The 24,672-nt window shown below is 46.1% G+C and overlaps 1 protein-coding gene and 1 long non-coding RNA gene across 2 annotated transcripts; both read left to right on the top strand.

Moving 5' to 3' along the window:
* Positions 1-24,663, top strand: LOC135075482 (uncharacterized). Its single transcript, XM_063969921.1, has 24 exons — positions 1-316; positions 405-521; positions 613-728; positions 2,088-2,194; positions 2,689-2,902; positions 8,918-9,006; positions 9,572-9,731; positions 10,522-10,700; positions 11,304-11,429; positions 12,190-12,307; positions 12,740-12,861; positions 14,163-14,299; positions 15,468-15,665; positions 16,820-16,934; positions 17,790-17,920; positions 20,505-20,617; positions 21,292-21,452; positions 21,539-21,700; positions 21,787-21,931; positions 21,974-22,320; positions 22,612-22,714; positions 22,802-23,440; positions 23,500-23,814; positions 24,518-24,663. Exons 1-24 carry the CDS (start codon positions 217-219, stop codon positions 24,641-24,643), a joined length of 4,140 nt encoding a protein of 1,379 aa, XP_063825991.1. The 5' UTR covers positions 1-216; the 3' UTR covers positions 24,644-24,663.
* On the top strand, positions 4,022-5,135 carry LOC135075632 (uncharacterized). Its single transcript, XR_010258077.1, has 2 exons — positions 4,022-4,630; positions 4,917-5,135. It is a non-coding gene; the product is annotated as an uncharacterized LOC135075632 (long non-coding RNA).
* Positions 24,664-24,672: the final 9 nt, after the last annotated feature.

Genomic DNA, 24,672 nt, shown 5'->3' with positions numbered 1-24,672 from the left:
TAGCTAACCTCAATTTTAGTGCAAATAATCAAAACAAACCTTTGTTTTTGTGAAGATTACAAACATTTCACACGTTTATCTGTTACTAGCCGCGTTAAAGTAATCATGTGCAGTGATAGTGTAATAAACTGAGTCTGTTTCTATCATCCTTTATTAACAATGCCGCTTACTTTAAGTGCAAATTTTATATCGTTGTGTTTTTGTATCTAAAGTGAAATGATTCCTTCTAATACTATTTGCGTCTCTCAGGAGGGCCCAGCTAATGCTTTGGCCCTCAACAAAGACTGCAGCCAAGTTGTAATTGCCGGGAGAAATGGTAAAATTGTATTCTAATACAATGATGATTTATGAACATTATTTTTTATTTATTTGTGGTTCATATAATAATGCTATTTTTTTTACAGTATTCAAAGTGTTTTCAATTGGGGAAACTGAATTTACCGAAGTCTGTAATCTGCGTGTTGGCAAAAACCTGAACCTGAATTTTTCTTCAATAGATGTAGCTTGGAGTACCATTGAAGGTGAATAAAATTAAAATACAACTATATTTCTTTCTGTATCTAACATAAACCTCAATATTGTTCCTATCATCATCTGTACTTTTTCATCCAGAAAACACATTAGCCACAGCAGCCACCAATGGGGCTGTGGTGGTGTGGAACCTCGGCCGCTCCGGTCGCTCTAAGCAAGAGCATGTCTTCTCTGACCATAAAAGGACTGTCAATAAGGTAAGAACTTCAACCTATATCAAACTTCTAATCTAGAAACCATACTATATACCTAACCACCAATGTTTTCCATTACATCAATTATTGCAGCAACAATAACAATGGAATTAGTGTTAATTAAACAGCCAATCCCATATTTGCTTGTTTAAAAATACACTTTTATCTATTAAGTATATCCAGTTATCTTGTTAATTCATTCTGAATTGATTGTTAATGATCCATAACTGGTCTTTAACCCATTATAGACTGAGTTTTCTTAAAGTGTCAGATTTTTGTTTTTTTGAAATATGTTCATAATTATGGTCTACATAATGCTATACAAGCATTAAAAAAATGATCCGACCTGTAATCTAGAAAAAAAATGCTGGTACCATATGGTACCGCTAGCCTCTTACCGTGTCAGTCGGTTATAACATATCTTTATCATGGGCTTTATAAAAATAGGGTAAATTATATATTTTATTATTATTATTATATGTATTAATATACAAGCTAATAACAGGAGTGACATTAAATGTAAAAAATACTGTATATTGGGTAAGCAATATTCATTTTTATCTTTGAATATTCCAAAATTTGGAATGGAGCTTGGCATTGCACGCTGCACATAGCCCCACGTTACATTTTCTATACTCTAATATTGTTCGAGAGTTGCAATCATCTTGAGTTCGTTCTATAAATATCTGCTTCGTCTTGGGACCTTCATCGTCCTCCAAAACTGCCAATGTTTCGTGTAAGTTACATCTAAAATAAATAAAAACCCATGGTTTTGTAAAGTATAGGAAACTATTTTACTTTATCTTCCTGTATACCTTATATACCATTGAATATATCACATACTTCCCAATAAATACAGTAAAAACTAAAAATCATAAAATAATTAAAAAGACACGGTAAGCGGCTAGCGGTACCGTACGGTACCAGTAATTTTGACATACAATATTTCCCATTATTATTACCTATCGACGTAATTTTACACCATTTCACAATAAGAGAACTTATAGAAAATACAATATTGTGACAAAATCAGTATTTCACTATTGCACAAAAAAATAAGATCACTTACTTGAATGGCGCGTCAATTTTTAAGAGAAAAATTTGATGCACTGACTTCAATCATCAATTACACACAACTGAAAAGAATAACTGTCAATTTTTATTCCTAGAAGTATAGACCATATCTGTTGGCTACGACTTGCATCAATCAGAGCACTGCTTCTTTTCAGGTGTTAATGTATAGAGCCAAATTAAAACACTCAAAAAAGTGGTACCATATGGGACCGCTAGTCTATAATGGGTTAATAACAATTACAATATCAAGTTAATTTTATTGTACCCTATTTTTTATGTTAATAACAGGTTAGCTTCCATCTGACTGAGCCAGCATTGCTGATATCTGGGTCTCAAGATGGTATGATGAAATGCTTTGATCTTCGCATGAAAGAAGTTGCCAGGACATTTATCAGGTAAAGGTCAATTTTTTATCTAATTTTATCCCTAGGTTTTGTTAGCATAAAACGGTTTTTGCACCAATTGATTTCACACTTTTTGGAATATTTTGCTTCTCCCTGCATTCAAATGTGAAGAGTGGCATAAAATAATAAATAAGCTTATTCTGATAACATTGGGTGAGTATAATGGCGCATCCACACATGCCGGGCAGGGCGCGGCCGGCGGCCAACCCGGCGGTCGTGCATCTTTTACTGGCAAGGCAGACTGAAAGCCGGCGGCATGTGTGGATGCGCCATAATGGAAGCTACTGATGATGCTAGGTCACATTGGTTTGATTGTTGACTATTTAACAAGTGTCCTCTAGGTTGTCTGAAAGAGATCGCTTTATAGCGATAATACCGCCTAAATTGTCTCATATCTTTTGTACATATCTTTCTCTTCCTCAACTTTTCTTGTCTAGCGTGGTTTACGATAAATATTTCTATCTATCTATTGTCTACTAAACCAGCAACACGGAGTCGATCCGCGACGTGCAGTTCAGCCCGCACCAGGCGCACCAGTTCGCCGCCGTGTCCGAGAACGGCTCCGTGCAGCTGTGGGACGTGCGCCGCCACGAGCGCTGCCTGCAGCACTTCACGGCGCACTCGGGGCCCGTGTTCGCCTGCGACTGGCACCCTGAGCTGCCCTGGCTGGCCACGGCTTCCCGGGACAAGACTATCAAGGTAATATTGAGGCTGGAAGCAACTTGTGCACTTCACGGCGCACTCGGGGCCCGTGTTCGCCTGCGACTGGCACCCCGAGCTGCCCTGGCTGGCCACGGCTTCCCGGGACAAGACTATCAAGGTAATATTGAGGCTGGAAGCAACTTGTGCACTTCACGGCGCACTCGGGGCCCGTGTTCGCCTGCGACTGGCACCCCGAGCTGCCCTGGCTGGCCACGGCTTCCCGGGACAAGACTATCAAGGTAAAATACCCTAGAAATAAAGAGCGATTTTGAGGTTTATCACAGAGAATGTAAAAGATTCTTTGGGGTTTGGTATTCTAGGCCTGTGAGATTTACTGCAGCTGGCTTCCTGATGTGATTTGAATAGATTATCATGGTAATCGAAATTCGAAACAACACTTGGCCTCTTGATTGGGCCATTGTGCGCTTTGACTAAGTATTGCATCTATCATCTACCTACTACAAATATGAAAAACTTAGTTAAATTGCTTGCATGCATAGCATAAAAGATAGATAAACCAGGGTGAACAAAAAGTTGAGGGTTTAACTAATTGTTAAGCGATCAACACGGTCCACCACCCACAACACTAAAGTTGCCGATAACGCGTGGACAACATTGATATCAGCCTGCATTTAGTACAAATCTCGTGACGCCTTAAATGAATATTTCAAACCAATAACTGTTTTAGTCATAACTACTCATATCAAATAGACAAGTTTGTGTTTGAAATGGCACGCGCAGTTTTAATCAGTCATTAACATTAGGCGGCTGGACGTAACCCAGACGGGCGAAGTAGGTCACCGATAACGTGTCTATTCACAGGCGCTGCAACACTTGTCCACAGTTTAGGCACTAAATTCAGGACAAGTCCGCCATTATGCACGAGAACACAATCTCACGTGTCCTACTTTATTGCTGAATCAGACAATGATTTTAAAAATAAATTAAATGAAAATAAGAATCCTTTGTTACTTATAAAATACTTACGGCCGAATACTGAAACACTACTCAAATCTGTCACTCAGCTGACGGGCTCCTAAATTTAAGTATCCTTCAATTTTAAATGGTATTCTCAAACGCTACTCAACGGATTTGAAGCCGTGAATGCCGTGATCAGTAGGCCTAAGATGCGCGCATCGACAATGACATGATATGATAAGACAATTTTCGATCACGTAGATAATTTTATCATTTTCCCTAACATGGGACCATCGATAGAAAAGTCTATCGACCGCTATCGCGTGATAACCAAATTGTTGCCATATTAAGAAAAATTTGCGTTATTATGTTGGCCAACCTTGAAATATTTTAGCTCATTCGTTCAATCTCGTTCATTTCTGCTACTAATTCGGCTAAAAACACATATCTTAAAGCAGTGAGAACGTCATTAAAAAAAAGTTATGTCAATTTTGTTGACATTACATGACTGCTTGATTGTATTTGTTTGTGTTTTTAAAATTGTATTTTTATGTTTCCAGTCTTATTTTTAATATTTCTAAAGTACGGAAAATATCAAACGAAGAGATAACCAAGTTAAAGAAAAACAATGAAGAATTCCTAATCATACCGATAGTATTAAAGAATGAAGTCTTCAAAATTAACAGAATAACCGAACTCCACTACCTACCCCATAATGCGAGGTTTACAGTAATTATTTAACTTACATGAAGCAGTCAGAAAGTTTATTGAGATTTGAGAAATAAAGTTACACTCATAAGTAGCAAAGTAAGTACCTAAAGTCTAAAATATTAGCTATACTCCGCAGATCTTGATTTTCATAAGTAACAGCACCGGAGAAAAGGAAAAATATCTTTATTCCTACAAATAAGCTTTCACCTTCTTTCCTATATTTATTTCACATAGTTCTTTCACCGTGTAATAATACTGTGATCAATATTTTGTATGTAAACTTAAAATACAAATAGGATTAAGTAAATGTTTCTATTTATGAACTGTTTATGTAATTGTAATATTTATAATTGTGTTTAAATAGTATTCTTTCTTTTTTCAGACAGTGGATGAAGAAGTGTGGGATTATGAGTGATTATTTCATTCTAAAACAGACATAATCAAGTCTTGCTCACTATCATGAAAATTTACAATAACAATCAGCAAGAAAAACTTCAAGGGTACTGGCTAGGCTAACTAATTCATGGAATTCTGTTTGTATTTGAAATTATAAATAGCTATTGTAAAACAAAAGTTTTCCAAATAAAGATTTTGTAAATAATGGTTGAATTATTTTGAAATTACACTGCAATAATGAATTTATTGCCTGCGTCCAGCGCCTTTCTGCTACCATTATGATGTCGTCGGTCCACCTTGTGGGTGGACGTCCCACGCTGCGTATTCCGGTACCCGGCCTCCACCCCAGAACCTTGCTGCCCCATCGGGCAACATGGAAAGCATTGGGGGAGGCCTAAGTTCAGCAGTGGACGTCCTATGGCTGAGATGATGATGAATTTATTATAATAGAATAAATTGTACAAGATTATCATCCTGTCACATTAAAGCCCTTAAAAAAGACCACATGGAGGAATTAGATTGATAGTAATGTGGAATGTATGTATGGTATCACCATCAAGTTATAAAATTAGTAAAATTCATTTATTCTCATTGTTATTATAGCAAGTTTGATTACACATCCCACCCAATGCTAATTTCTGACAATGACCTTGCCACTGTTTGATGTAGACACAAGAAGCTCGGTCACCACATTCCGCCCCATTTTCAATAATTTTACAAGATTATGTACAGATGACAGTAGGTACTTAAATCAAGCTAAACACTGTGGGGTATCTCACGACATTTGCAACTTAATATGTATTGTCTGATGTACTGTTGACTGCCTACCTAAGTAGGTAAGTAATGGTTATTTTACAAGGTAGGTAATGTAATAATTAATATGTGGGTGGGACTGTGGGAGCACTAAGATTTTGCAGCTAGCGATTATAAACTGTCGCAAGATTCGCCTCACACTGATAAACTCTTGAACTAGAACTCAATCTCCACCTAGAAGTAAAAGTATCACAAAGGTGCTAGATTCCTTTCTTTGAATTTTACTAGCCTCAAATTAGTCGTAAAATGTCATTTACCATTATAAATGATAAATAAATAGAGTTAAAGTAGCTTGCAAAAAAGTTAATCTCCTATCGTCTTGCTATCGTGGGCAAGGATCGAGGACGATAAAAACACCATATCCTATCCTATCGTGATGTCAAAATATGATATAGTTAGCGCTTCATGTTAGGGCTTGCCAGGTTTATCACAAAAAAAAAAACAAATCTATCACTATCACATTTTGACAGATGACATGATAATTTTCGGGGTGCCATGTTAGCGCCGGCAGATAAAACGATATAGTGACGTCAAAATCGATATAACGCCGCGATAGCAGTTTATCACGGCGCGCATCTTAGCCCTGCAGCTAAGCAGCTCTCAAATGTTTACATAATGGCAACATTTACCAAAAAAAGTATGTTTTCATTTACACAAATGATAACTTTACGTCTTTTATCCATTACACGCAGCATCGTTTGGTTATGTATTGTCTTTTATGGAAATATACTCAATCAACTTAACATAGAACAGTTTATTTTTAGTTTCTATTATATATAAATCTCGTTTTATCATATAAAAAAATTAATGCTTGCATTTTTATTTAATTAATAAAATAATTTTAAATGTGATACTTTTTATTGTTGAAATCTATTAAGTGGCGATCGTGGACCGAAACGTAACCACAATTGACATTTATCATTGTTGACTGACAGAGCATCAAATTGACAAATCAACAACTCTTGGAAATGCTGCTATGCGATGTCCCCTTAATCCTCAGAAATAGGCATGTTTATGTAAAGCGATTTCATAGCGGCTATTTTGGTTGTTACTTCGTGCACTATACGATGCACAGTTGGCTGTTAGATGTGGAAGATATCACCTAGTACACGTTCATAACTTCTCGTTGCGTAGAACAGTAGGGTTATAATAAGTATTTGGTCCACTGGTTGTATGGCATTTGGTGTGGGTTTCAAAGAGCTTCCAAATTATGAATCCAGAAACAACACCGTTTCTTTAGAGACGCGGAACCTCGCTCGGAATTGCATGTCATTATAATAATATTTTTCAATAGCGTTCAGCCTTATTGCGTTCCTGCGATTAGATCTAGGTATTTCCTCGAGGCTCGAAAGAAATGATAACGATGACACACATTATTTACCACTATTTAGGTCGATTTAGGTATAAGAATAGGATTTAAGCACAGAATAAGTAATAGTACAGGTACAGAAGGATTACTCCGCAAGACGATTTAAATAAATGCGAGTCTTGCTACGACGCGATACAGTGGAATTCAGCTCGCACAGCACTACGTACCTACAATTTTATTCACCTACAAGTTTTGTCTCTTTCTATCGCGTGCCTCTGAACTCTTCTTACGCTGTTAGGGTTGCTGTCTATTGAAAAAATAATTAATGTACTTATTTGTAATGAGGTACGTATGTAGGTAAGTGTGCATTCATTATGGAAAACCTTCATAGTAGGTTAGGTTCCTATACTATCCTAAGAATTATTGATTACCTACATGGCCAACATACCTTTCAGCATCTTTGGGAAGCGAAAAAAAAGATAAATCCGGTAGATTACTTTTCGAATTTAAACACCCGAACGCCGCACAATATTTCTTTCTCTTTATGTCCATTTTTAAATAATACTTCGATCATAGAATTATAATCATACTACAACGCACGCCAGCGTCCTGACGAGCGCGCGCGTGACACTCGACTGATATAATACCCGCCGGCGGGGCGCTTCGATGTAGGTAATTATCGGATGTACCGCGCGGAGTGAGCCAGGCCTGATTTAAGATACCGCGCAAGCACTCTCAAATTTAACAGCTGCTTAAGACGATTTGACAGTTGTTTGAGTAATGCTTAGCGTTGAATGGCGTTTCAGTATGCGAAAATTCATTTAAGTGGCGTTTGAGTGCAACTTAATTTGAGAGGTGCTTAAAAATTGAGAACTGCTCAGATATTGTTTTGAGTATGCGAAATGTAAGTTTAGGAGCTGCTTAACTATTTGAGAAGCCGTCAAATATTTAAATGGCGTTTCAGTATTCGGCCGTAACAAAGAAGTAAAGTTGTATAGTCCAATAATATGTTACAATATGGTAATATTAGTTTTTCTAGCACACTCCACGAGCTATCGAGCACAGCAGTTGCTATGTTTGGCTTTTGTTTATCAGTTAGTCAATTAAGATAACTGCAGCACGAGTATTGATTTAGCGGGAGTTAATAATATCGTCTACACCTACTTACAGTCTCAATAGACATAATTATGTACTTATTACCACATTGTAAAACAATTGCACTCTTTCTGACCTATTGGATATCACTTAATGATAAAGACTGCTTATGAGCTTAGCAAATTGATAAACAAATAGACTGCACACCTAAAAAGCAAATACACTCGACATCAAATAAATCGCACCTCCCGCGACAAGCATTTTCAAAAGTATGCATCCCCACTTCCCACCAATATTGGCACCATTTAAAAGCCTAGTTCTAACCTTCATTTTATTAAAGGAAAGGTTTATACCCCAAAAATGTGTCTTTAGAAGGATCCAGAGTCACTTCTTCAAAAAATAGGTAGTTACGCTTGAGCAAACTTTTATGGCTATAAAACTGTTAAGTTGGGATTAATCGCTATCCATCTGTTAAAGAGGACACGTGAGATCATTATTTGGTTTTATAACCATAAAAATTGGTCTAATTGATCCCATAGGTGGGCCCAAAGTGAGGTATTTTTTCAAGTCACATTGATGGTATATGTTAATCATTTATTAAGAAATCAAATGTGTCTTTCTTTAAGGATATTTATTGGGCTTTCAAATAACACCAATATTGTTGGGGCACCATGATTGTGTCAGAAGAAAATCGTTAAAGTTCGCGTCGCGGAAGGTGCGGTTTATTTGATGTTGAGTATAGTTTGTAAACATGATTTCAATGTCAACAGATCTGGGACATCCACGCGAAACCGAACCTGGAACACACCATATACACGATCGCCTCGGTTGGACACGTCAAATGGAGACCACAGAAGAAGTATGTCATCAAAAGTAACATGAATCTTTTTAAATGCATTTTAATCAAAACTATGGTTGGCCACTAACACTAACTAAATCACTTTAGCCTTGAATTTTAAAGGCGTGTTGCCGAAATAGCTGCCAGGTCTAATGATTTACGTCTGCCTGCAGCGGAATCAAAGACGTCTTCATCTACAAGTCATTTGTCTAAGTTCAAATTGTATCCACCATTGGTCACCCCTGCACTATACATACTTAGCCGTCTTTACGACGACGTCGTCATACACAACTTTTTGATTCCTTCGACTTTTCGAGCCGTCACCACAGCGACTGGCTCGAACCGTATACGAATACGAGCCAGAGTCATTCCACAATTCGGACGTTCTTGTGCTCATTACTGACCCTCATAGTCGCAGCTGGTATTTGTTTGTAAAACGAAGTGCCGAGCCGCCATCGTGATCTGTTGCAATGTTGCTATTCCCAAACCGGGTCTATGTTTGAAACTATAGATTGTTTAAGACTTTACGTACAACATGGAATGCAATGAAGACGTTGACTATTGACTAGTGCACGTTTGTGGTCAGGTTCCAGGTGGCGTCGTGCGCGCTGGTGCTGGACTGCGCCGTGCACGTGTGGGACGTGCGCCGGCCGCACGTGCCGCTGGCCACCTTCGCCGAGCACCGCGACGTCACCACCGCCATCGCCTGGCAGGCCGACCCGCACACCTTCCTCTCCACCAGCCGGGTGAGTCCACTCACTAATGTCGGCCTTATGCAGTACACTCTTGTTAAGTCTGGTCTGAGAGCCCAGGCTCGCCCGATTGTCTCGCGAGATAGCCCTATGTGCGAACACAAGACTGAGAGTGAGCAACAGCGAGACGAGGTAGTGAGAGCTCCATGTACATTCTCGCACTCGGCATGTCATGTGGTCTCTGGGTGAAAGTGTACAGCCGTCATTAGACTTTTCACTTTAAGCCAGTCATTTGAAGAAATATTGTTTCCATTCCAAGCTCTACTACAATCATAAAACTCAATTTGTATTCGTAGCAAATTCCCTCTTTTAAAATATAGTATGGGGTCGCTTCTTCTTTTCTTCTACTGTCCCCGGAGGCTAAGCGTCATAGATGCGTATCCGTCATAAGCTTGCTTGCAGCTTACGTACAAAACACTCGATGGAGCGCCAAAGTCATGCTCGCGTCGCTGCATCGCGCTGTATGTACCAAGGTAACGATTTCACCAGGGAGGGTGCAGATGCTATGAGAAGCTAGTTCGCCCAGAAGATGGTAGTTACTCATTTCAGAGCCCTCGCCCACGGTGACTTTTTGTAGCGATGCAGTCACGCTGCTGTAGCGCGTTGGCATCACTTCTGTAGTACGTTGCAAATGCCACTAACGGTCGTTAGTAGCGATGCTGTCGCGTGTTTCGTAAACGTTGGCGAGTCGCCGTGGGCGAGGGTCCTTACATATCATTTAATATTCCGTTATTTATCGTTTGCATATGACAGCAAATGTATATCGTCTGTGTGTTGTGGGCAGGACTGCAGCCTGTACCGGCACCGGTTCACGGAGGCGGCGCACCCGGTGCTGTGGGCCAACCCGCACGGGGTCTGTGTTTCTGCGCGCGGCGAGCTGGCGCACGCGGCGCCCGAGCGGCCGCTGCCCGCGCTGCACCCCTACTGCCACCCGCCCGGCGACCGCGTCGTGCCCGGACTGGGGTGACTACCGATTGTTCTTCAACCAAAATGCTGCCTACTGTTGGTCAAAAGCCTTCTCAAAAGATTTCCACAACGATCGCTTCTGTGTTGCTCGCATCCAGGTCCTTCATCAGATAGTCGGGGGCCTGGCCAAACTACGTCTTCCTTATCTCCTTTTTAACTAAATGACGCCTATTGGCCAAATTCCATACTGAAAGATTTCCACAACGGTGGTTCCTGCGACCTTCACCAGACTGTCGGTCTACCTAGTGGGAGGACTACCTACACGAAATTTTCGAGTTCGCCGTCGCCACTCGAGAACTTTGTGCACTTGTGAAAGAGCACGAGTTAGCCCACCGCCCATTCAAGTTTGACAATTCTGTAGTCTATGGTTCCTTTGACTCTCCTACAGATCTCCTCACTACTCTCCATACACACGATTTAAAAGTGTTTTCACATTTAGGCGATTTAGCAGCGCGACAGTCGCGCTGCCGAAAATTTCATACTATGTGACAGCGGATGCCTTCACAATATAAAAACGCTGTTGCCGCGCTGCTTTTGTGCTTCTAACGTGAAAGCGCTCTAAATCTATGATTCCCTAAAATAAACCTACCTCGTCCCCAGCCGCAAGCAGCCGACGGCCGGCTCGCTAGGCGCATCCGCACAGGCGGCGCTGGAGCGAGCGTTCCCGGGCGGCGCCGCCTCTACCTTGTGCCGCTACCGCACGCGCGTCGATCCCGTGGCCGGCGAGCTGGCCGCTAAGGAGGCTGACGAGAAGGCCAAGGAGGCCGACGAGAAAGGAACCAATGGACAAGTGAACGGCAGTGATGACGTGGACGATGACAACGAAGACGATATGTGAGTTTCTTTTTGCTACAGGTGTTATGGGTGCATATGCCGCTATGACGTTGCAGTTAATTCGATTGTGGACTCTTAGAACACAGAGAAGTCTCATCTAGGTAGATTTGATTGCTGTATCGTAAATGTACAGAAATAGCAGCCGGTTCGAGCGATAACGTAGACTTGTAGGATGGAACATAACTTCAAAAGCCTTCTTCTATTGCTATATTATCGTGGGGCGCCGACGTAGGGTTACTCCGAGACGCTATTTATGTAGTTTCGGGTCCATCTGTCATCGTCGTTCATATAAACATCTCGCTTCGCGTGAGAGGGATGGCATCCACTGAGGGCTATCGTTTTAGCGCTCACCAGTTAGCGCCACTGTAGAGTAAGGTCCTGTCACTTGCTACCGTTACCGACAGTGGCACCAACTTGTGAGCGCTAAAGTGGTAGGAGGACTATCGCATTTGCACTCATCAAGATGGCGCCACTGTAGAGTAAGGTCCTGTCAATCGCCAGGGGTGTCAACTGTTAAGTATAAAAACGATAGCCCTCATTGAGATCAAATACAAAGTGATTTAATTCAAATGTGGGTGATACATTGAGTATTATAACCTCAAGTCAAGAATCCTCTGCAATATAACACGTAAACTTTGACCTTTATGCGTAGGGACCGGCGCACGTCGGCGCTGGTGGGGTGCGCGCTGCACTACCGCATCCGCGGCGCCTGCCCGCACGAGCTGGCTGCCCGCAACGCCGCCGTCGCGCGCTCCTACAACCGGCACATGGTATGGACTACATTATTGGTACTTGACCTAGAAGCTTGTCATGATCATCGTAACTATTTAGATAGTGATTCCACCATAGGAGCAAAACATGATCTAATTCACCCTGATGGATTGAAAAACTCATACTACTCTACTAAATAAACCAGTCGTTACCTTTTGTCAGTCGGTGGTTGAGGCGTCGCTTTGGCGATGGACTGACCTCAGGCTTCTACCTGGCACCACTGTCCCGCCCTCGGCGCGGTACTAGACCACCGGATGAGTCGACGTTGGTCGAGGCCCAGTGAACGACCAGCGAGCGGGCGGTACCTGGATGCCAGGGAGCTTTCAGGCAGTCATGTTATGCTCGGCGACCGAACTTTAGATAACGGTCGTGCTCCTGCGAGATGCTGTGGAGATAATGATGACTACTACTAACTCGTATGTTTGTATCAGGTGGCTCACGTGTGGGAGGTGGTCCGCGCGGTGTGCGAGGCGCGCGCCGCCTCCCGCCGCCCGCCGCCGCCGCGCCCGCCCGAGCCGCGCGCCGACCCGCCGCCGCCGCCGCCGCACTACAGGTATGAACTAAAGCCTGGTCCGTGAGCACGTAGAATTTTGTCCAATGACCCCAAGCTACCCATCCTTATCGCTCGCGCGTAATTATATTGCGGTCGCGCTCGCACACTCACTGCGGGTCGCACAGTCGTGACAGCAATATAATTACGCGCGAGCGATAAGGATGGATAGCTTGGGGTCATTGGACAAAATTCTACGTGCTCACGGACCAGGCTTTAGCTGGTGCGTCCGCCGCCTCCCGCCAACCCGCCGCCGCCGCCGCCGCCGCCGCACTACAGGCAAGAGGCAGATATGACCTTACATCAAAAAATATTTCACCCTCAGCGCCGCAGTCGGGAATGGTGCCCAAAAGGCTGGCAACATTGCCACGTTGAATGGCCAGGCTTATTCTCTGACCGAAATAGCTGCCAGCCTTTTGTTCAGCACCGGTCACTTCGGTGAGCCTCTTTGCCAGTTCCTTAAAAAAGGAACGAATGTCATATAGACAAACATCTCCACCCTTACCAGCCGGATAAGATGCGCGCCGTGATAAAATTTTATCGATGATTTTAGATGTCAAATGTACGGGCTTATCGCGTAAATCGCTAAATGGAACAATAAACGTGCGCATCCTAGGCCTACTGGAATCATAATCAAAATGCCTCGCCAAAATCAAATAATTTGATAAAATCAAGTAGTCGAGATTCAGTTATTGCTTACATTTTCCAGAACCTCATCTATACACATACAACATTATGTATCACATATTCACAAACCATCAAGCAAAAGACCACAGAGAACCATCAGACCGTAGACCTCCATTAGCGATCAAAGGACACCAAAATGTCGCCTAGAGTCCACTTTGATCACCGAGGTGACCCACTCCATGGTCCACTTTAATCACCAGGATTCGATCACCCCGCTAGGTGATCTAATCCAGATGATTAATAAGGAATAGACCAAGAAAAAGACAATAGATTTTTTTGTAATTATAAAAGGTTAGAATAAAAGTGAGACGCAGACCAAGAGCTCTCTCATCTATACTAATCTATACTAATATTATAAAGCTGAAGAGTTTATTTGTTTGTTTGTTTACTTGAACGCGCTAATCTCCGGAACTACTGGTCCGATTTCAAAAATTCTTTCAGTGTTAGATAGCGCATTTAATTTTTATCGCGGAAGGCTATAGGCTATACGACATCACGCTACAATCAATAGGAGCAGAGCAATAATGAAAAATGTTGCGAAAACGGGTTTTCACGCGTACGAAGTCGCGGGCACAGCTAGTTGTAGATAAAAAATGCTAAATGGATATATCCCACAGCGCCGTGGAGGAGGAGCCGCTGGAGGAGGCGGAGGAGTGGGCGGAGACGTCGTTCCACAACAGCGGCGTGCTGGGCATGCCCACGCTCACCATCTACATCCCGCCCGCCAAGTACGCCAAGCAACTCCGAGAGGACAGTACGTATAAAATTATCACTTCAGATTTGCAACAAAATATTTTTAAAACGGTAAATAAGATGTTTACTCTTCCGACGTTCGACTGTACGTACCCAGAGTCCTTTGGGCTTAATTTGAGTTTACATTAGCTGTGTTTGCTAGTATGATCAGGCCAGTTCATCTCCGCGAGTTTACATCGAAAACAAAACACGCACGATGGCCCACCTACAGGATACTATTCGACAAGGCCTCACATACGAGCGAACATTGACTCACGCACTCGTATTCTTGTGTATGATGGAAGAAAATAAAAAAATGGTGTACTAAATACTGTGCAGAATTTAACTGCCTAAATAATAATAAAAACACAGAATGTACTTTTTTAAGTTGCCTCAAGACACTGAGAGGTAAATAAGTAGTTAATATTATTCATGATGATTCATGCTAAATCATGTATTTCCTCCGCCATTTTCCGCAGTTTGGCACCTCACGTCACATCATTTTACCGAAGTCAGCCCTATAGCTTCGGCGCAGTGCCGATCACTGACGTTTGTCAACAAAATGGTGCTTGACTCTTGAGACAGGCTAAATTACACCATATTGTTAATGACATTGAGCATACATTTTTTTAAATACCTTCGCGAAGTAAAACTTCTGTACGTAGTACTTATTATTATTCTGTGGTATGATAGATTGCACAGTACCCCTCGGCTACTTTGAAGAACAAATTTTTTGACGATTTATTTGACGCACTCGCTAGTGAGCATACCTAATGTAATCCTCGTGGAAGCTTGTATAAAGTAGAATCTCTAATATTATCATTAACTTCGAACTCCTATATTTACGATTCGTATAACCCACTTCCTCTCAGAATTTTAGCCTTCTTGCTTGCCATTTGTTTGGATCTTATTGGCAGTCAAAGTAAAGATCTTGGTTATACAGGAGTGACAACGGTAGAAACGAGAGATTGGAATAGTCCCATACTCTAATATCTACCAGTCTAGCCAGCGTGTAATGTTGGCCAAATCCTTCATTTCCATCAATTCGTGCAGGACCTCATTTTGTGCAGAAGCACAGAAAAATGAAGACTCTTGCTTCTGTACACTTAAAAAATCTGTATGTAATGTACAAAAAGTCCGAGGTTCGGAAAAAACTAAAGTGTGTCAAAATAATGCGTACATTTTTGTAGGTGAAAACATGGGCTGGGTGTCGGCGGCGTCGGCGCACTACGTGGACATCGAGGCGGCGGACTGGACGCTGCCCGAGGAGGCCTTCCCGCTGCGCACCGCCCCGCCGCCCGCGCCCCCCCACACGCCGCCCCACCAGCCCCACCCGCCCCACCCGCCGCCCCTCGCGCCCGCGCCCGCCACCCTCACCGAACACACAGGTATATAATAGCAACGCTATCTCAAGCTTGAAGTAGGCAGCTATAGTCTGGTCTGTGAGCACGTAGAATTTTGTCCAATGACCCCAAGCTATCCATCTTTATCGCTCGCGCGTAATTCAGTCGCGACAGCAATATAATTACGCGCGAGCGATAAGGATGGGTAGCTTGGGGTCATTGGACAAAATTCTACGTGCTCAACCGGGCTTTAGTCTGGTGTGCTGATGACGAACTTCCCGCTGCGCACCGCCCCGCCGCCCGCGCCGGCCCACACGCCCCCCCACCAGCCCCACCCGCCCCACCCGCCCCACCAGCCCGCGCCTGCCACCCTCACCGAACACACAGGTAATAGCAACGCTAACTCAAGCTTGATGCTGTGGCAGCTAGTCTGGACAAGAATATTTCTGAACAAGAATATTGAAACGGCTCTCTGACATGTAAATATTCAAAATATTTCACTGACGCAACACTGTAGCACTGATACTGAACTGAGCGGACACTGTGACGGAACTGTGGCTTCAGTGATATGTGTGAATCGAGCTTAACTCAAGCTTGAAGCTGTGGCAGCTGGTCTGGTGTGCTGATGACGGCCGCCCCGCTGCGCGCCGCCCCACACGCCGCCCCACCAGCCCCACCCGCCGCCCCTCGCGCCCGCGCCCGCCACCCTCACCGAACACACAGGTACTGACGATGCTAGCTCAAGCTTAAAAGCCGTGGCAACTAAAGCCTGGTCCGTGAGCACGTAGAATTTTGTCCAATGACCCCTAGCTACCCATCGTTATCGCTCGCGCGTAATTATATTGCTGTCGCGACTGTGCGACGGGCGCCCGCAGCGAGTGTGCGAGCGCGATAGCAACATAATTACGCGCGAGCGATAAGGATGGGTAGCTTGGGGTCATTGGATAAAATTCTACGTGCTCACGGACCAGACTTTACGCTCACCGAACACACAGGTAATAGCAACGTTATCGCAAGCTGAAAGCTGTGCCAGCTAGTCTGGTGTGCTGATGACGGGTTTCCCGCTGCGCACCGCCCCGCCCCACACGCCGCCCCACCAGCCCCACTCGGCCCACCCGTCGCCCCTCGCGCCCGCGCCCGCCACCCTCACCGAACACACAGGTACTAACGACGCTAACTCAAGCTTGATGCTGTGGCAGAGTCTGGTGTGCTGATGACGGCCGCCCCGCCGCTCGCGCCCGCGCCTGCTACGCTCACTGAGCACACAGGTACTAACGACGCCAACTCAAGCTTGAAGCAGGCAGCTATAGTCTGGTCTGTGAGCACGTAGAATTTTGTCCAATGACCCCTAGCTACCCATCCTTATCGCTCGCGCGTAGTTATATTGCTGTCGCGACTGCGCGACTGGCACCCGCAGTGAGTGTGCGAGCGCGATAGCAACATAATTACGTGCGAGCGACAACGATGGGCAGCTTGGGGTCATTGGACGGGATTCTACGTACTCACGGACCAGGCTTTAGTCTGGTGTGCTGATGACGGCCGCCCCGCTGCGCACCGCCCCGCCGCACACCCCGCCCCACCAGCCCCACCCGCCGCCCCTAGCTCCCGCGCCTGCCACCCTCACCGAACACACAGGTACTAACGACGCTAAAGGCCGATTCACGCATATCAGTGAAGTCACAGTTCAGGCTCAATACCGGCACAGTGCGAAATATTCTTTCATACAGTTTCTATGAACGCATCCCCACTTGTCAGCGTCAGTGACGACTCAGTGCTCTCAGTGTCAGTGCCGACACCGGCAATCACGGACGTATTCGTTGACGACGATATTTTTTGTCGGATCACGGACGCCGCCGCGGCATCAAAAACAAAATAACTTACTTCATAGTTTCTGATCAAGAATATTGAAACGGCTCTCTGACATTTTAAAATATTCAAAATATTTCACTGACGCAACACTGTAGCACTGATACTGAACTGAGCGGACACTGTGACGGAACTGTGGCTTCACTGATATGTGTGAATCGAGCTTAACTCAAGCTTAAAGCTGTGGCAGCTAGTCTGGTGTGCTGATGACGGCCGGCCCAGCCGCCCCACCAGCCCACGCCACCCACGCTCACTGAACACACAGGTACTAACGACGCTAACTCAAGCTTGATGCTGTGGCAGCTGGTCTGGTGTTCTGATGATGGCCGCCCCGCTGCGCACCGCCCCGCCGCCCGTGCCCCCCCACACGCCGCCCCACCAGCCCCACCCGCCGCCGCTCGCGCCCGCGCCAACTACGCTCACTGAACACACAGGTAACAGCAAGCAACGCTGTCTCAACCTGTGATATCTAGTCTTTCTCTTCTTCTTTTGTTAATGGCGATGAACTTGTGTTTTTTCGCCACTGGGAACACTGTTCCGCCAATATCACGTGCGCAACTTTACACATTTGACAAAATAAAATTTTAATATGGTGTACTAAACAAATTAGCAAGCATCTCATCACACATCAGTCTCACATCTCACATCAGTCTGGTGTGCTGATAATACCAGCTTTTGACAGTGACAGTCACCACGTGACGACCTTGCAATCTGTACACTAGAATTTGGCTAGCCACGCCCATTCGAAAAAAGGAGAATGCCCAAGTGACTATGGGAGTTGGTATCGCTATCAAATTCATTGTACATTAATCGAATAAAGCTTAATTTATAGTATGCATACAGGACTATTTGGCACAGTTATTTTTTTTTTTTATAAAACTCCGGACTTTGACGTAATTTTGGTTTAAGTGAAATGAATGGTGTCCATTGGCATAGCTACATGTTTTACCTTAGAATACTTGTTTTATATTTGTGGATAGTTACCCTGCCTAAAAAAAACCCTAGCTACGCCAAAGCTAGCGTTATTTGATAAGGATCAGATATAAACACAAAATAATCTTGCGTGCATACCAATGTTATTTATACCATTTTGCAAGGGGAAAAGGATTTGTGGTTAGCCCTGACTACTTAAGGACAGGAAAAAATCAAATGATATCGCGAGCTAACTACGAACAGCGCCATCTATTGACAACCGTGCGAACTACGTAGTGTCGTTGCTCGGTGATAGGTGTTGCTGATTGCAGCTCATTGTTACAATACTTTTTATTAAAATCGGATTTTATTCCGGAGGTTTTACAATTTCTTACTACTTTCGCAAATCATTACAAATGAAGAAAGGAATTTACGGTGTGGTACCCTCAATGTACAATTAGATTTCGAGCGATACCACTTTTGGGCATTCTCCTTTTTAGTATACGAAATGCAATGATTGTTGTGTGTTAACAACAGGGGACGTACCATCGGCCAAGGCAATTGATGTACTTTTTATTAGGTGTGACCATTCACGAATATAACGGGGGGGCCTGCCGTTCCCACCCCAGAATGGTGGTTGGTCTGGTGCCCTTAGTTCAAAGAATAAACGATGTAGTAACTACTCTAGATTGATAGCCTGTTTCCCTCAGATCATAGAAAGAGAATAGATATGAAGTCGCGCGTAACTACAACGAGAACCAGTGTCCCCACATTTCCCCCACCACAGCTCCCACACACACATTCAACTGTGTAAAAACAAAGCGACTGAGAGTCTACGACAACATGTGCAACCGGCTTAAAAGTGCTGTGATTGGCCAGAAGGCGTGCCTTATGGCCAATCAATGGCCGCGTGACGTGACGCACACTTTGAAAAAAGCAATTAGAGAGAAGAAAGATAAAATGGAGTCGATAAGATATCGATACTTTAAATCCTGGGGGCAAGGCTCGAAATTGGTTTAAAAAAAGTTGTATGAAAACCTTTTTATTATTATACGTTATTATTATGTTCTTTAACGATTTTTGCATAAAGGAGTCAGTTCCATTTTGTATGGACGTCAAACTCAGAATCAATTATTGGGACTAAATGAAGTTACCTTAATATATTAATTTACCCCAACCAAAGCTCAATGTCGTTATCGATGGAGTATAAAAGTTATAGACTGACAAAGTTTGTATGAAAAGTCATGGGTTAAGTAGGTACTTGCGATTTTTACCAGTATTTACAATATTGGTAATATATTATTATTTACTTTAATAATAATAACAGGATCACTGTAATTATTATTAACTACTATCGCGCATTAACTTTTTAATTATGACGAAATTCGTACCGCCTATGTTTATCAAAAATAATGCCTATATTAGGCTTTCAACTAGCTCTTATAGTAATTACATAGTTGACAGTTACTAATCCCTTCTACTATTGTTATTGTTTTTGTAAAAACTTAAAAATCGCAAGCAACTCATGATTTTTTCATTCAAAATTAGAAAATAGAAAATAATAATTTACTTCTATTTATCGATAATAGGAAACCGTATTAGAACACGAGCCCTGCACTATGTTACGACCGGCACATGCGGCCGTACTGTGTATTTTCACGCGTCAGTGGATATCGGAAGAAATAAAATACATTGCGCAGTAGTTACGCATGACATAAAGTGGTTGCTAACTAAATCGTCAATGTACAACGTGTTTGAATTTTTATCACCACTAATTTCGATATCGCAGTAAATGTCACGGCACTGAATTCGTTCGTAAAAATGTTTAGTTTTTTTTATTTATAAGCAAAATACCAATGGATTTGCAATACTTACATGTGGTAAATGACTTCATTGTTCCTGTAGTTCTTCGTTTCACTTATGTTATTGCACGTTACGACGCATTATCCAACAATATCGGAGAACATTTCCTCAGTACGACTGAATCGCGACTAACCTGGCGTCGCGGGCGATGTTCGTTTCTGGGCATATCGCGGAGACACGCGCCACGCCCCCGTTTCACATCTATTCCCTTCTATGATCTGAGCTGTTTCCTCTATGTTGCAGGCTCGGGCTCGACGGTGACGGCGGCGGTGTCTCCGCTGGGCGCGGGCAGCTCGCCGCCGTCGTCGTGCAGCACCGGCAGCGACAAGGGCAGCCAGCACGCCGACCTCAGCGCGGTACGTAGACTAGTCGCTCCCAGCAGCATTACAGACCAGGGTTCGAAATTATCAAGATAATTACGCTTCGTCATAATTATCGGATAATTATCAACAGTATAAGATACATTTGTCATATTGATTCATAAGAAATTTTGATGTTACATTGTTTCAAGTCAAGTTATTCATTGAGAATGTTGCTTTGTTTTTGGTTACTGATTGTTCTTTAAAAACTTCGAATACAGTTCACCTTCACGAGCGCATTTTTTTGTTATTATCAACCGATAATTATCCATGTTATTATCCTTATGTAAATTATCCTTTCGAACCCTGTTACAGACCAAGTGTGACGCCAACGTCGCCGCTGAGCGCTCAGCGCAGTAGCTAGTAAGCGGGTTCTAGCTCTTCGTTACAGCGTACGGCTGTGCCAAACATGTTTGGAACTGATAGTTCGCGTATCTTTTTAGGCTCAATGCTATCTTCGTTCTTCGTAGATAATAATAACACAACAAGAACAAAAAACAAAAAAAAAACAAACGAACAGTACAATTAGGTGATCTTTTCGCTATGAACCCACATATCGAATTGTGAAGTGTTTTATAAGCATTCCATAACAGTATTTCTGGACGGTGATACTAAGTTTAAATATGAAATCTTATAAATCAAACCTCAAAATCTATCGGTTTCCCCGCCAGACGGAGGAGGGCGAGGGCGCCCTGGCCGTGGGCGGCGCGGGGCAGGGCGGGCGCGCGCTGGTGGACGTGTGGCCGCTGCTGGGCGCCGCGCTGCGCCAGCACGCCGACCTGGGCGACGTGCAGACCGCCGCCGCCGTCATGCTCGCGCTGCAGGAGCACAGGTACATGCGACACTAGCACAGGTAGGGACGCGCGGCCGCTGCTGGGCGCCGCGCTGCGCCAGCACGCCGACCTGGGCGACGTGCAGACCGCCGCCGCCGTCATGCTCGCGCTGCAGGAGCACAGGTACATGCGACACTAGCACAGGTAGGGACGCGCGGCCGCTGCTGGGCGCCGCGCTGCGCCAGCACGCCGACCTGGGCGACGTGCAGACCGCCGCCGCCGTCATGCTCGCGCTGCAGGAGCACAGGTACATGCGACACTAGCACAGGTAGGGACGCGCGGCCGCTGCTGGGCGCCGCGCTGCGCCAGCACGCCGACCTGGGCGACGTGCAGACCGCCGCCGCCGTCATGCTCGCGCTGCAGGAGCACAGGTACATGCGACACTAGCACAGGTAGGGACGCGCGGCCGCTGCTGGGCGCCGCGCTGCGCCAGCACGCCGACCTGGGCGACGTGCAGACCGCCGCCGCCGTCATGCTCGCGCTGCAGGAGCACAGGTACATGCGACACTAGCACAGGTAGGGACGCGCGGCCGCTGCTGGGCGCCGCGCTGCGCCAGCACGCCGACCTGGGCGACGTGCAGACCGCCGCCGCCGTCATGCTCGCGCTGCAGGAGCACAGGTACATGCGACACTAGCACAGGTAGGGACGCGCGGCCGCTGCTGGGCGCCGCGCTGCGCCAGCACGCCGACCTGGGCGACGTGCAGACCGCCGCCGCCGTCATGCTCGCGCTGCAGGAGCACAGGTACATGCGACACTAGCACAGGTAGGGACGCGCGGCCGCTGCTGGGCGCCGCGCTGCGCCAGCACGCCGACCTGGGCGACGTGCAGACCGCCGCCGCCGTCATGCTCGCGCTGCAGGAGCACAGGTACATGCGACACTAGCACAGGTAGGGACGCGCGGCCGCTGCTGGGCGCCGCGCTGCGCCAGCACGCTTTGCTCGATTATGCTTCCCGTTCAACTACCCTCCACGGAATTCTAGCGCAACTCTATTCTGACGTTTCTAGTGTGACATTGACATTACTACGTCAATGTCACTGTGACAGCACGATACCGTTATTTTAACGTTTTACATTTTTCACAATTAACAGTACAAATTGTGAAGAACATCTACTCTCTTATTCTAAATGAGCGTTGACCTTTCATTGTTGTATTATAGGAGTGACTTATTCCCGTACATTGACGAGAGCCTGCAAGAACAATGGCTGCTGGGCTACATCGAGCTGCTGCAACGACACAAACTGTGGAACGTTGCTACCGAGGTGAGTGCGGTTATGACATTAGGCAAACATCATGAGTCGCTACTTCTGTATGTGTAGAGTATGTTCTCATAACTGTGTTGTGTCCAGGTGATCCGCAACGCGTGGTTGAGCAGCGTGTGGTCGCTGTCGCAGCAGTCGACGTCGGTGGCCATGTGCTGCGGGCGCTGCGGGCGCCGCACGCGGCCGCACGCCGCCTGCGACCGCTGCCAGCCGCGCCACCTGCCCGACCTGTGCTGCGTCTGCCACCAGGTACTGTGCTGCGTCTGCCACCAGGTCTGTCGCAGCAGTCGACGTCGGTGCCATGTGCTGCGGGCGCTGCGGGCGCCGCACGCGGCCGCACGCCGCCTGCGACCGCTGCCAGCCGCGCCACCTGCCCGACCTGTGCTGCGTCTGCCACCAGGTACTGTGCTGCGTCTGCCACCAGGTCTGTCGCAGCAGTCGACGTCGGTGCCATGTGCTGCGGGCGCTGCGGGCGCCGCACGCGGCCGCACGCCGCCTGCGACCGCTGCCAGCCGCGCCACCTGCCCGACCTGTGCTGCGTCTGCCACCAGGTACTGTGCTGCGTCTGCCACCAGGTACTGTGCTGCGTCTGCCACCAGGTCTGTCGCAGCAGTCGACGTCGGTGCCATGTGCTGCGGGCGCTGCGGGCGCCGCACGCGGCCGCACGCCGCCTGCGACCGCTGCCAGCCGCGCCACCTGCCCGACCTGTGCTGCGTCTGCCACCAGGTACTGTGCTGCGTCTGCCACCAGGTACTGTGCTGCGTCTGCCACCAGGTCTGTCGCAGCAGTCGACGTCGGTGCCATGTGCTGCGGGCGCTGCGGGCGCCGCACGCGGCCGCACGCCGCCTGCGACCGCTGCCAGCCGCGCCACCTGCCCGACCTGTGCTGCGTCTGCCACCAGGTACTGTGCTGCGTCTGCCACCAGGTACTGTGCTGCGTCTGCCACCAGGTACTGTGCTGCGTCTGCCACCAGGTCTGTCGCAGCAGTCGACGTCGGTGCCATGTGCTGCGGGCGCTGCGGGCGCCGCACGCGGCCGCACGCCGCCTGCGACCGCTGCCAGCCGCGCCACCTGCCCGACCTGTGCTGCGTCTGCCACCAGGTACTGTGCTGCGTCTGCCACCAGGTACTGTGCTGCGTCTGCCACCAGGTCTGTCGCAGCAGTCGACGTCGGTGCCATGTGCTGCGGGCGCTGCGGGCGCCGCACGCGGCCGCACGCCGCCTGCGACTCAAGGCGCCGAATCAAGGTGACAGTTCACCCGACTCGCTATAGTTCGTTTCATCCAAGACGCGCCCCATCTTTTTTTAGTCGAGGGAGCACGGGGTGTTTGATCCGAGCAATCCGAGCGTCATTATTTTAGTGTGCGTGTGCACTCATGAATGATTGAGCGTGTACCGATAACACTCAAACATTAGCGAAAGAATGGTTGGGCGCGTCTTCTTAGATGAAACGATCTATAACTGGTGAACGACATAAGTGGTAAAAGACAATGCCGGAAATTGGCGTCTTTTTTTTTCGCGCGGTCATCGACCAAACCATGATTTTTGGTTAAAAAATAGTGTAATAAACCAAACTTACTATGCAATTTCTTACAAAACATGCGCGCAGAAAGCAAATCTAGTATGTAAAATCATCTAACTTCTAATGCTCGTAACTCAGTTCAGACTGAGTTTAGAGGTATACATGTCATAGTAAGTTTGGTTTATCACACTATTTTGTAACCAAAAAATAAGGTTTGGTCGAAAAAAAAAGACGCCACCTTCCATACAAAATCTGGCATTGCCATTTATCGTACCTCTTGCAGGTGGTGCGCGGGCTGTACGCGTGGTGCCAGGGCTGCTCGCACGGCGGGCACCTGCACCACATGCGGCGCTGGATGGAGCGCCACCAGCTCTGCCCGGCCGGCTGCGGCCACCGCTGCCAGCTCTAGCAGCTATCGGCAGTCGGCTAAACTAGAGT

Source organism: Ostrinia nubilalis, chromosome 10, assembly GCF_963855985.1.
Source record: "Ostrinia nubilalis chromosome 10, ilOstNubi1.1, whole genome shotgun sequence".
NCBI classification, from domain to species: Eukaryota; Metazoa; Arthropoda; class Insecta; order Lepidoptera; family Crambidae; genus Ostrinia; species Ostrinia nubilalis.
The sequence above is the reverse complement of the archived record's forward strand: the minus strand, read 5'-3'. Positions and strand labels throughout refer to the sequence as shown.

Excerpts from the sequence above, each read along its gene's own strand:
- LOC135075482 (XM_063969921.1), top strand. The coding sequence starts at position 217 with ATGATTCCTTCTAATACTATTTGCGTCTCTCAGGAGGGCCCAGCTAAT. Across the intron at positions 10,701-11,303 it reads CGCGTCGTGCCCGGACTGGG|CCGCAAGCAGCCGACGGCCG; the intron begins GTGACTACCGAT and ends CCTCGTCCCCAG. Across the intron at positions 12,308-12,739 it reads GCTCCTACAACCGGCACATG|GTGGCTCACGTGTGGGAGGT; the intron begins GTATGGACTACA and ends TGTTTGTATCAG.